The sequence below is a fragment of the Bos indicus genome, chromosome 16 (assembly GCF_029378745.1).
Source record: "Bos indicus isolate NIAB-ARS_2022 breed Sahiwal x Tharparkar chromosome 16, NIAB-ARS_B.indTharparkar_mat_pri_1.0, whole genome shotgun sequence".
Classification (NCBI taxonomy): domain Eukaryota; kingdom Metazoa; phylum Chordata; class Mammalia; order Artiodactyla; family Bovidae; genus Bos; species Bos indicus.
In genome coordinates this window covers 29,466,058-29,479,130 of record NC_091775.1, presented here as the reverse complement: position 1 = coordinate 29,479,130, position 13,073 = coordinate 29,466,058, and the positions used below count along the sequence as shown (strand labels likewise).

Sequence of the window (13,073 nt, the reverse complement as noted above, 5' to 3'; positions counted from 1 at the left end):
ACTCATTCCACATCCAAAGGGCTTACAAAACAGGTGTTGGAATGATGCTGTTGCCAAAGCCTAATCAATTATCAGCAATTTATCAACTGTGAGCAGTCATCTTCATACTTGCTTAGAAAGAAAGAAAATGCGTTTGAGGCCCTAATTTAGGGGAGAACTAAAGAAATGAAGAGGGGTGGGGAAACCCAACCATACAAACAGTTTTGCCTGAGACTCAGTAATTTAGAAAAAGAGAGTGGTGGTATTTTTTTCACTCATGACTATGGACATGTAATGTTTCATTTCCTGAGGTATGTAAGATTTTCCTTTGTTAAAAACTATATGTATTTTAAAACAGTTTGAAATTCTTTTGAAAATGTTTTAAAATACCACTTTAAAAATACCACACTTTGAGTAAAATTTACTATTTGTAAGTCTCATGTCATTTAGCACAGTGCCCTGCAGATAGAGTACATTTTTCCTCCCATTTTTATTGAGGTATAATTGACAAAATTGTAAGATGTTTACAGTGTACATCATGATGATTTGATACATGTATAAGTTGTGAAAGGATTTCTTCCATCTGGTTAATGCAGCTATTGCATATTTATCTTTTCTGTTTGGTTGATTGGTGGTTTTGTTTGGTAAGAACATTTATGTTCTTTTCTCAGAAAATTTCAGTTATACAGTACATTGTTATCAACTATGTTTTACATTAGATCTTCAGTCTTTATTCATTTTATAGCTAAGAATGTGTATACTTTTACCAGCCTATTATCGATCCACCCCACTCCCCAGCCCCTGGCAATCACTCTTCTACTTTCTGTTTCTGTGAATTTAGCTTTTTAGGTTCCACATCCAGGTGATTCCATGCAGTCTTTTCTTTGTCCAGCTTATCACAGTTAGCATAATAACTTCAAGATCCATCCACATTGCTGCTAATAATAGTATTTCCTTTTTCCTATGGCTGAATAATATTGCAGTGTGTGTATATTAATATATATATATTAATATAGTGCATCTTCTTTGTCCATTCATGTGTTAATGAACACTTAGGTTGTTTTGTATCTCAAGTTTTGTGACTGTTGCTGAACTGAACATGGGAATGCAGATTATTTCTTCAGTTACCTGTGTTCAGTTCTTTTGGGAATATACCAAGAAGTGGGATTTCTGGGTTATATGGTAGTTCTGTTGTTAATTTTGGGGGAAATTTCAATATTGTTTTCCATAGTAGCTGCCCCAGCTTCTATTTCATGGTACCTACTTTTTGAAGAGAGGCAACCATACCACACTGCAGCGTCTTCCTCCATTCTATTCTAGATGTATTAGAACAAACACAAGCACATTTGCTTTCAGTCAGTTCAGTTCAGTCGCTCAGTCGTGTCTGACTCTTTGTGACTCCATGGACTGCAGCATGCCAGGCTTCCCTGTCATTCACCAACTCCCAGAACTTACTCGAACTCATGTCCATTGAGTCAGTGACACCATCCAACCATCTCATCCTCTGTCATCCCCTTCTCCTCCCACCTTCAATCTTTCCCAGCATCAGGGTCTTTTTCCATTGAATCAGTTCTTCCCATCAGGTGGCCAAAGTATTGGAGTTTCAGGTTCAGCATCAGTCCTTCCAATCCAAGGGACTCTCAAGAGTCTTCTCCAACACCACAGTTCAAAAGCATCAATTCTTCAGCACTCAGCTTTCTTTATAGTCCAACTCTCAACATCCATACATGACTACTGGAAAAACCATAGCTTTGACTAGACGGACCTTTGTTGGCAGAGGTCTCTGCTTTTTAACATGTTTTCCTGCCCTCTCACAACTGCTGACAGTAGCTCTTTGCAGTCATGATGATGATAACCTGGGGCCCTCGTGGTAGCCACTGCTAATTTGGATGCTGGTGCTGTGCTCACTCAACAGACCAGCTTTCCAGAGAGCACAAACCAAATGAAAACCAGCTCTAAGCAAACATTTTCTCATTTAATCCTCAGAAAAAATGCTGAGATGGGTAGTATCCTCATTACAAGTTGCTTTGAGATTAATTGCTGTGACACCTAAGGTTAAAAATGTGAATACTAAGAATCTACTATACTAATTCTTTATAGCAGTAACAGTAATACTGATCAAGTGACATCTTGTCATTTTCTCCTAGTATCTCACCCAAGGTTTCTGTACTCCCCTGCTTGTACAAAACACCTAACGATAAAGTATGTTAAAGGGTGGAGAAAGCCTGAGGGATAGCTGTTTTACAAACTATTAGAAATATATGAACAACCATGACAAGACTATTTCACGGTCGGTGTAGCTAATAGAGAGAGGTCATTTTTCTTTTCTTGAAGTCTAAAATAGAGGTTAAGTTTTGATTTTTTGATACATCTTAACCTCCTCAGTTCGTGTTTTCCTTTAGGGTCCATCCTTATTTCTCTAAGCCCTAAGCCTATTTTAATACGCTGATTTAAAGAGAAATGTCCCTTTTTTTCTTTTTCTAACTGAATTTCTTCAATCCGAACACTGAACCTTCTTTTCCCATATTCTATGCTCCTCCCTCAGTTGAGCAAAGAGTCAGCAGCATCAGTATTAAGCAGGAAGTGCTGTTAGCCTTATGCATATGATGGAATGAATAATTTAGTATCTTCGGGAAATGCAAACTGCAGTAGAACTCAATCTAGCTTATCAGAATTTAGATAGTTCTTTACAGGATGGTATGAAGTAAAAGTCAGTAGGAAAAAGATGTTTAAAGATACCAGGTTGCATAGAATATTGCATAATTGTTTAAATTGTCACGAGATTGGGAGTTTTGTGTCTTATGTGGTAATAATGTTTTACCTGCATTCTGACAAATGTCAGATGACTTTTTGCCAAAATGATTGGTAATGGAATGTGGCAGTTTCTTTGCTGTCAGAGACGAGATAATTTCTCAGGTTTTTCCTGTAAGTTTTTAATATTTTTCTTATTTTTTAATCCTTTAAATATAAATGAAAGGAACTGAAAGGTAAAACCTGAAGACTAGGCATGTTTATTTAATAAAGGCTTTATAGAAGTAGTCATTTACAGACATCGGTAAGACAGATCTTTTTTTTTTTAAGTTTAAACTTAAAATATAATTACTGATTGGCATGATCTGATTAGGCTAGTAGACATTTTATATGTGTGCCTGTGGTCTTTTTTTATGTCATTACTGTAAATAATTGTGCATGCTACTTTAATAATAATTGATTGGGTGGGTGGAAGTACTTAGCAAAGGTGACATTCATTAGTCTTGTTTGTGTTTAAAAAATCTGCTGTATTTAATATCTTTAAAGCAAGATTTAAACTTAATTGGATTGTATTAAATCTAATTTCTATAAATGGTAAAGATTTTCTTGATTATTTAAGATTTATTACCATTTGCAGGTGTATATTCTTAAAATATAAATTGGTTTGGTTCTGATTCTATGCAGACTTTTTTTAGTTAGCATATATTGTATTATTAAAGAATACAGTTTTAAGGGAAATACTGTCTTGTTTGCCTTTCTTCAGTCTTTCTTAAGTCAGTATATTTTTAACTTGTTCACTGTTTCTTGATTAATACTGATTGGAAGAGAAAATCTTTCCCAAGCTGAAAAGAATTTCTTTAGTATTTTATAGAAAAGTATTGATGTAAAGTTTTGAATGTTATTAATGTAAAACTAAAAGAAATTTAGTTTTGTTTTTCCCACCCTAATTTTGAGTGTCATCTTGCTTTTATAAAAACCTTTTCATAAATTATCACCTCCTCCTCATTGAATTTTTTCACTTAAAGAGAATTTATCTCGTTAATACTCAAAGTAAATTTTAGTGTAGATGGCCTAAATACTAAATGGCCTTTTGATGTGGCCACACATTTTTAGTAAGATTTTTTTTCAAATGTGTATGCATACACACATGTTGAAGAAAAAGGAAAAGTAAAATGTGGCTTGATAAAACAATAGTTTTGATGTTTTTCAAAGTGAAAAATGAAGATATTCTTACTTTACATCAATGAATATGTAACACTTTAATTGTTGGAGGCTGTTTAAAATGGCTTTGGTCTTTTTCAACTAGGAGAAATTAGCTCATGTTAAGCTAATCATAAGCATTTCCCTTAAATTTTGTTCAGCTGCAGCTTCTTTTAAATGAGCAATACTGAAAGAGGGTAACTATCTTGAAATTAACTAATGGCCAAAGGTTTGACTCCGTGTATCTCAGATCCATTTACGTTTTAAGATAAATTGTAAAATGCAAATTGATGCGTTCTCTGATTGTGTAACTCAGGAAATAATTAAGCTGTAAGTGCATCATTTGATCTGTGGCTTATTATAGGGTTTTTCCACAAAAAAAAAAACACATAAAATTTTTTGAAAAAATTATGTCACAGAGTATGAGGGTCTAGCTAGGACGTATGTATAATACGTTTTGAACCTTTCAAAGCACCTTTTAGTTTATGTGAAGTTCTTCAGATGGCCCCGTTGTCTTTTGAAGCTTCTAACACCAAGGTGTCTGTTGCAGCCCAGAGCAAGGTTACTGCTACCCAGGACAGCACTAATTTGCGATGTATTTTCTGTGGTAAGCAACATTATGTTTACATTACTTTTTCAAGCTGTGGTACATACTACTTGCGCATTTCCATAACTTTTGTTTCCTTAGGCCATGGTCTGGTTTGTGGAATTTGGGATATACAGCAAGCTACTGTTTTATGTTGTGATATTTGTTGTGGTTCATGTAGGTGATTTGGTCAGCTTTTGAGTTGGCTTCCTAGCGAGGGTTTAGTTAAAATTAGGATCTCAGAACTAATTCTTGTTCACTTCTTCCAACATGAATGAGAGGGGTTTTTGTTTGTTCGTTTTTGTTTTTAACTACTTTGTTTGAGAGCAGTCTTTTAAATTAGAGTTTTAGAGGGAAAGTTTTATCCATGTTACTATGATATCAGGAATGTAATTGGGATTTACTGGAAGGGAGCGTTTGCTTAGCTTGAATTAGTTCCCAAATGTACATGTTGTGAGGCAGCTGTGAGCTCTTTCATGCTTTGATAGGTTGATTTCTGATCGACAGCCTCCTTGATTCAGTAGGTTAGATATCTGTGGCTTAGGAGTGAATTTAGGCTTATAGTGTGTTTTCTTTCACTCTCACGCTCATATACACATGTGTGCACATATATGTGTTGTTTGCATGGACAAATCAGTTATGTCACTTAGCCTTTTTTCCACATTACAGTTAATCAAGTATATGCATATCCTTCTCCTTACTCTAGGATATATCTGCATATGTAAACATTTACACACACACACAGACATACATCTGAATTCCTTTTAGTTTCATTTGATTCTAAAACTTTGGTTTTGAAAACCCCAGTTCAAAAAGTGACTTTTAAATCTTACAGGCGCAGCAGCCCCCGCCTTTGACTCAGATATGCCTTTTTTACCACTATATACCTTAACTGGCCAGATTATTTTATGAGAGATAGAATGATAAACACTACTAAAATGTTATATGAACAGTTCAGCTGTGTATCTTTATTTTATCCACGTGACTCAGAGTTTTTGATATGCTCCTTCAGTACTACTAATATTGTTTCTTTACCTATAAAGAGAATTGTTTTAAGGTTGATATACTTGCTGGTTTAGGCAAGGAAATATGTGTTATAAATTGCCCCCCAAAATGAAAATTCTGCTGCATTCCTTAATCACCTGAGGTTTTATTTTATGATTGTTCCAGGTGACAGTTATAGGAGTGGGCCTGTCATGCGGCCCTGTATAAACGCTTCACTCCATCTCAGATTCCTCAGTTAATCCTTGCAGATTAAGTGTTTAATTAGTAACTTTTAATTTTGATTTTTCTGCCTCCTCCTGGGGGTTCTTCCAGGCCATCTTTTGGACTAGCTGCAAGTGTGATTGTTCCTGTTTGTGTTATTAGGACTCTGTAGCTCTTTTTGAAAACTTACTTGATGTTCTATACTTTGCTACTTAATATGTGGGGTTTCACATGCAGAATAATAGATAGAGTTTACCTAGTTGCAGAATAATAGAGTTTACCCAGTTGCAGAGAAGAAAGAGATTTGGCCTTCATAAAGGTGAATTTTTTAAGCTGTAAAATAAAAGCAAATTTCCCCCATTATTACCTTTGATTGATTGAACTGTGTGCAAACAATATAATTACCACATTGCTAAGTTTAAACTTGATTGTATTGTGTATAATAACACTTATTTGTCTTTTAGTCCTGTGTTTTTAAATAGTCTGTGGCTAAGTGTGAAACAAGATATGGGAAAATTAAAATGTGACAATAAGTGAAATGTGCTTTAGCCAAAACTCAGTACTAAAGTCAAGACTGAAATACCATTCATTCCTGGTTTAGAGAGATGTTCTGTTTGATTTCCATCATTTGTAAATTACTGTATCAGCGACATGGACACATTTTCTTTATTAGAATCAGTGATTTACATACTTTGCTACATGAATCCTAGCCAGGACACATTAAGACCAACTATTGTCTCTGGCTCTGGTAATAAAACAGAAAAAAACTTAACTCTCATATAGCTACTGTTCTTTATGATACTAGAGTAGGGACAGAGCAGGTTCACTTGTCTCTTCTCCCTTTTCCCTCCAAAAGAACTGTTGACTATCCTGTGATGCTCCTAAAATGTTGTTATTTAACCCACTTGTTAGAAAACTACTTTTTTTTTTTTTTTTTTTGGCATTCTCTGAGAACACAGATACTCATGTAGACATATGACCTGTGTGCAGTGACCAGTAGTTGTGTTACAGAAAGTACAGTGGCAGCTGACAGCCTGTACTCTCACCTGCTACTTCATGTTGTGTGGTGCCTTTGGTATAATTTACCAACTATGTAGCCCCGTAGAGTGTTGGACGAGAAGAAAGAATGTAATCGTGTACCTAAAGTTCATAATTTACCTAGAACTCTTACTTAATCTCACAGTACATTTATATTATTTTTAAATGCACATACATTTCAATGTGCTTGTTAATTGTGAGTTGACTGTATTGATAAAGAGGAAACAAAATAACCAGATTAAATATGGATGTGAGAAAATGCTGGGGGAGGAGGCTTCTCCTTTTCTGTTCCCACGCCCACCCCTTTTAAAGAAAGTTTTTGGGAAGATAACCCATTATCACCAAGAACCATGTAGAAAAGAATTTTAAAGAGTGTCTTTTAGTTCTTGGATTCCTCCCATTTAAAAAGGATCTTCCTTGTTGTAAACTATTTTTATAATTAGCAATATAAGCCAGAAAATATTACCCACATTTTTTAAAGCTCCTTTTAAAACAAGTTTGCTGAGTAAACTTAAAACTCAAAACTTAAAAAAAAAATCCAAATTAGTTTTTTATGAATTGCTAAAAGAGAGCTTTCTCACATTCAGATTTTTTTGTGAGTTATATCAAACTTTCGTTAGTTTAATTTAAAAAACCTTTAAATGAAATCAGTAGGATTGAGTTATTGACATCTTTCTCTTTGTGTTGAAACTTAACATCAAGAGCTTTTAATTGGTGAATTTAATCTATTAATATTATTGTTACAATAATAATTACAGTGCCTGGTATAGATGTGTTAGGATCAAATTTGAGATTGATGCCAAACAAATCCGACATTCACCTGATTAATTATTTGAGCTGCGTGAGGTTTTAACTTAAATATCCAAACATTATTTTTGAAAATTGTTAAACCATGATGGTCTTGTGAGTTGCCCATGCTAAATACTCACATTTAATATTTTTTTGATAAATATAACTTTGGAAATACTGCCTCCGACTAGTTTATGTTTTCAAAAGTACCCTCCCACCTTGTTTGTCCCCGTCCTTCGGCCAGAAGAGACAAGTAATGTACACTGAACATTAGTATATGGCTTAATACGGCAGTCTGTTTTTGTATCATTATCTTGATATCAGAAAGGAGAGAATTCCAGTTTGTTTACTAGACACTATATATTTTCATTTATGCAAACATTTAAATGCATTCTTAATTTTAGAAGCTTTTTGATTTTTTGTTGTTGCTGTTACTGATGACATGGAATTAATATATTTTTATATTTCCTTTATGTGGCTCTTAAAATAGCAGAGACTTTTAGGAAATCTAGTGAAGTATCATTGCAGTTGTCATCTAATTTGTCTTCAGAGGACAAATTAAATGATTAAAAACATGTAAAGAGATGAGGGAAAAATTAGTAGGTAAGTGCAGATCAAATTTTTTTTTACACTTGCGATATAACAAGTACTGTATTATATTCTAATGAACCTTATCGTTCTCTTTGTGAAATCTCCACTAGTATAAAATAGATACTTTGGGCTGTTAACTCAGATTTACAAGAATTTGCTTTAGCACTTAGAAGCATTTATTTATTAACTGTCTTTTATACTAGTGGTCTATAAAAACACTTTCAAAATATCTGCCAGGGGCCTTTGCTAGCACACTAGAATTCACAAATATGTATAGCATTATCATTATGCATATATTTCTCTCCAAGAGTGAAAGATAACTACTATTTCTTTATTCTCTTCTTTACTGGATTAAATTCAAGATTGTTCTATTATAACTATAAGCATTGTATATTAGGTCCAGTATTTTATTTATCTCATTTTGTGACACAATTTTTATATCCAGTGACATTAAAATGTCCCATTGTTTAGTGGCCTTCTTTATGAGATGCTAAAAATGGGTCTGCATTTTATATGACATGGGAATGAATGGTCATTAGTTTCTCATGACAGAATCGTGTTGGTTTGAATGCAGGTTTTTTGTTTTGTTTTACCCCAAGTGAAAAATTATTGCAGTTATCTCTGTTACATTAAAAAGTTCAGATAAGTAGATTAATTATATGTGAAAGTTTAGCAAATGTTTGTTTTCACCAGTGCTGGAAATGCCAGGCCATTAATAAGAACGGCAACTTAAAGTGGGCAAGTTTGATAAATGCATTAGCGTGCATCAGTCTAGTAATAAGGTTCTCATGCTTTCTCTCTCCTGTTTTTCATTTCCAGTGTTCTATTTAGGTGAGTTTTTGAATTCTGATTTTTCATTTAAGTTCTCCCTCTCCACTTCATGAATAAGTACCCCAAAGAGAATGTCTCATTGTCTTAGAAAATGTCAAGCTTAGGTGCCTATTCAGATGCTCATTGAACACTTGTTTTACTCAAGCTCTTCATATATAAATGTTTATTTTTCCTTTATTGTTGATGTTTTCCATTTGTTTCAAGTAAGCCTTCTGGAAATAATGACAGTATTTTGTTGCAGTCTTTCATTTGCTGTGTGTTATATGAAGCTTATATTTTATTTTGCTAAACAAAAAGAAGATACATTTGTAATTATGTGATGGTTTTATGTTATTCTCATGATTTTACCTCCTCTATCCAGCACAATATAAAGATAATGTTCATTTATAATGTTTCCCTCCCTTTTTAGGGCCAACATTGCCTAGGCAAAATTCACAACTACCTGCCCAAGTTCAGAATGGCCCATCACAAGAAGAATTGGAAATTCAAAGAAGGTAAATTCCCAAGTTATTATTTGCCCCTGTCTACTGCAGAAGACCAGTCTGTGAACATCTGATATTGAAAGTAGATTGTGTCTCATCATGAACTGTGCACTGTTAAGAAGTCTTCAAGACATCTTATTTTTATAGCTGTTATAAATTAATCTATGATTGTTATGGCTGTCAAGTGACTAATTTGGAAGGTTGAAGTAGTGTTGACTGTATAAGGCATTGGACATTAGATATGACTTAGTAATGAAGTGTATAGTCATTCTGATTTTGATTAAACTGCTGGTTTAATGAAATCAATAATATTATCTTCATTATTTTCAGTGTAGTGTAGAAATACATTTGAAATTATAATACATCTTCATCTAGGGATTTTTTTTTCTGAATTAGCAAAATAGTCTCTAAATTATAAGCTACTTTATAACAAAACAGTTTTATAAAATTCAGGTACAATCAGTAACTAAAATTAAGCTAGTCAAACCAGGTGTCCTACTTAAAGAAAGGAAAACTTTTTGGAGATGTTGATGTTGCTTTTTATTACTAGTAGATTACCCCTGTTTTGTTCTGGAAATTGATAGCCATCATGTAGATGGAATTTTCCAGTTGAAAGGGATTTGCTCCATGCAGGCCAGTATTTTTTATTGTTGTCTTTGATTTGGACCTCACATCTGAAACATTCTTTATATTCTTTATGTTATTAATACATGTGCCACGTTTCCCTGACGGATGGTCAAGGGATCTCTTGCTGTGGTTCTGTGTTGGTTACTTTGCTGTGTAATTACTTAGTTCTTGAAGAATGCCCTCCAGGATCTCCCAAAATGAATTTTGTTTTTGACAGTGTGTATCTTCAGGTAGTTCCAGAAATAGCCTCCATATTTGGTGAAACTATGTCTGCCCTTTAGAGTGATGCTGTGACAGATATGAATAAAATGAGTTTCTGTAGAAATAAAGAAAATTGAAAGGACATAATCATTTCAGTTCTGTGTTGAAAGTTTTAAACATACTAGGATAATTCTAACAGAAATTGTAATGATCTGTCTCTCACACACACACAAAGAAAAGTAGTTAGTAAAAATTATCATAGCGGACTTCCCTACTGGGCCAGTGGTTAAGACTCTGTCTTTGCACTGCAAGGGGCACATGTTTGATCCCTGGCCAGGAAACTAACATCCCAATGTTAAGAGTAGTAGATTTGTAGAAGGCTAGGAAGAATCAGGAGAAAACCCTGAACATAGTAAGTACATAATCTTTGGGTGCTACAAAGTGGGCAAGCAAGCAATCCCAGACACAGTTGCTGGAGGCCAGGACAGTAGAGAATAGAGACAGAAACCATCTGCTAGTACTGCTGACTCATTCAGGGTCACAGGTGGGACATCCGCTTTGCACAGGGCTGTCAACTTGCAGCATACAGTTTTAGTTGGAAGTGAGTATTTTAAGTGAATTTTTAGTAATTGTTACTAGAACACCATGCCTCATGTATGTTTTTTCTCTTTTCAAAGTGTTCATCTGAGCGAAGTTTTTCTCTTTGTATATAAGTAGATGCTTTTGAGTTTGAAAAGTGAAGATGTTTACATTACTTGTTTAGTTGAAGACTTGAACTCAGTCATTTTGAAGCATAAAATCCAAACTTCTGAAAAGTTCATATAAATTTTATATTTTTTGTCCACAGTCACGCATAGACTGCTTTCTCCTTCCACATGACACCAACCAATTTCCTTCTCTCTCCAATATTTATTTCATCTTCATTCCTTTTCTTTATTCTCCACCCACTTCTTTTTTATTCTTATGAAATCTGCCTGTGTCTCCACAGATCTACTGGACATGCTGCTTCCATCATTTACTTAGACTAGTCTTCTCTTAGAACACATGTACCACTTCTCTTTCTTCCTTTTGATACCTGAGAATCTCTTCTTTTTCCTAACCCTTCTCCTTTTCTCTCCTTTTTGTACCTCTTTGTTTTCTTACGTAAGTTTTTACACTAAACTATCTTTATTTTTTCTTTCTGCACATAGTATAACCTTTGAAAAATTGATGGTTTGGTTGGGTCTTGTAGTTTTATGCTGATGGCTTCAAAATCTACAGCTCCTAATTATCCAGTAGAGATCTAAACCCATATTTCCAGTGAAATGGAGTAGAGTCATGGGTCCTTTTTGAGAACTGGGAGGAAGTGGTAAACTACTGCCTCCTTCTATCTTGTCCCCCGCCACAGACACACCCTTCAGATAGGTGTGTGTGATTGTGCACACGTCTATCCTTACATGGTCCAGAGGATCACAGACCCCTTTAATTCCAACAATGGATGCTCAATGAAAATTCCTGTGTAGAGCTCATCCACCTGGGTATCCCACTGATGCCTGAGTTTAAACCCTTATGATGTCATTCGTAATGTACATTCCTTCTTCTCTCTAATACTTCTCCCAGAATTGCTACTTGGAAAGTCTATAATTATCTTCATTCATGATATCTATTCAAGTACAGTTCTTTCTTTCTTTCTCTAAAAGCCTGTTGGGTTTACTGTTCTAATAGTCTCATTGGTAGTAGCTTTCTCCAGTATTTATTCTCTTATATACTACTATAGATTAGACTTTCTAGTTTTTCTATCTTTAACCTAGATCCCTTTCGGTTATTCCTACTTTATTACTGCCAGATTAATTTTTTTTATTAAACTTTTTTTGCTCAAACAGTACAGGAGGGTCTCAAGTTAGGGAGGGTAATCTGCTGCACAATTATGCCTTCTCCTCATATTAATCACCAGATTTAAACATTTTTAACCATTTCTACCTTAAGTACTTTTGATGAGTTCTCCCATAATAATTTGTTTATATTTCTATTTTTTGATTAGTCACATTACAGAGAGTAGCTATTGAATCTTTGTTATGAAAAATGAAGATTTATTTACCTCCCCTGCCAATTATGAGTAGTTACTATTTTCAGTCCTTCTAAGGCTTTGCTGGTAGCTCAGCAGTAAAGAATCTGCCTGCCAGTGCAGAAGACACAGGTTCGATCCCCGGAGAAGGAAATGTCAACTGACTCCAGTATTCTTGCCTGGAGAATTTAATGGACGGAGGAGCCTGGCGGGTTATAGTCCATGGGGTCGCATACAACTGAGTGACTAAACAACAACAGTCTTAGACAGTATGTCTTAACTCCTAACTCTGTAAGAAGAGTGCAGTAGTTCTGTACATCCCGCTGCCCCCTTTCTTCCATTCTGCAACCTAGCTTTGGCAGACACGTCATCTTTTTTATTATTTTCAAGGTTTATACATTTGCAGTCTTTCTGTTACTATTATTAAATTTTTGTCTTTATGTTATGTGATCTTTTTTCCCCCTTCCTAGAATCCATTTAACCTTCTTAGTAACCACAGTAGTCTGAGTTTTCACCAAGATGTGATAAGTTTAGGTTTTGGGGTCCTCCCCTGTTTATTAAGCTCAATACTTGGTGGACTGTTAATGTTTAAGACTTAGCCACAACTCCTAAATTTTTAAGAAGTTTTAATTTCTTTAACCATTTCCTTCTGTTTCTTCTGTTCTCTTTTTGGGGAGCTCCTACTGATCAAATGCTGAGCCTCCTGAGTTATTTCCTTATGATACTGGTGTTTTCTCATTTCCTGCCT

At 34.7% G+C, this 13,073-nt stretch overlaps 1 protein-coding gene across 11 annotated transcripts in view; it reads left to right on the top strand.

Annotated features, from left to right (window-relative positions):
* The window catches only part of ENAH (ENAH actin regulator), a 163,593-nt gene that overhangs the window by 106,534 nt on the left and 43,986 nt on the right, over window positions 1-13,073 (top strand). For 6 of the 11 annotated variants that reach the window (XM_070768045.1, XM_070768047.1, XM_070768052.1 and 3 more), the window contains exon 4: window positions 9,381-9,465. In XM_070768045.1, the coding sequence (XP_070624146.1) occupies window positions 9,381-9,465 (85 nt within the window). Of the gene's footprint in view, window positions 1-4,480; window positions 4,538-9,380; window positions 9,466-13,073 lie in introns of all 11 variants that reach the window. The other 5 variants (XM_070768044.1, XM_070768043.1, XM_070768046.1 and 2 more) reach the window with 1 other exon arrangement.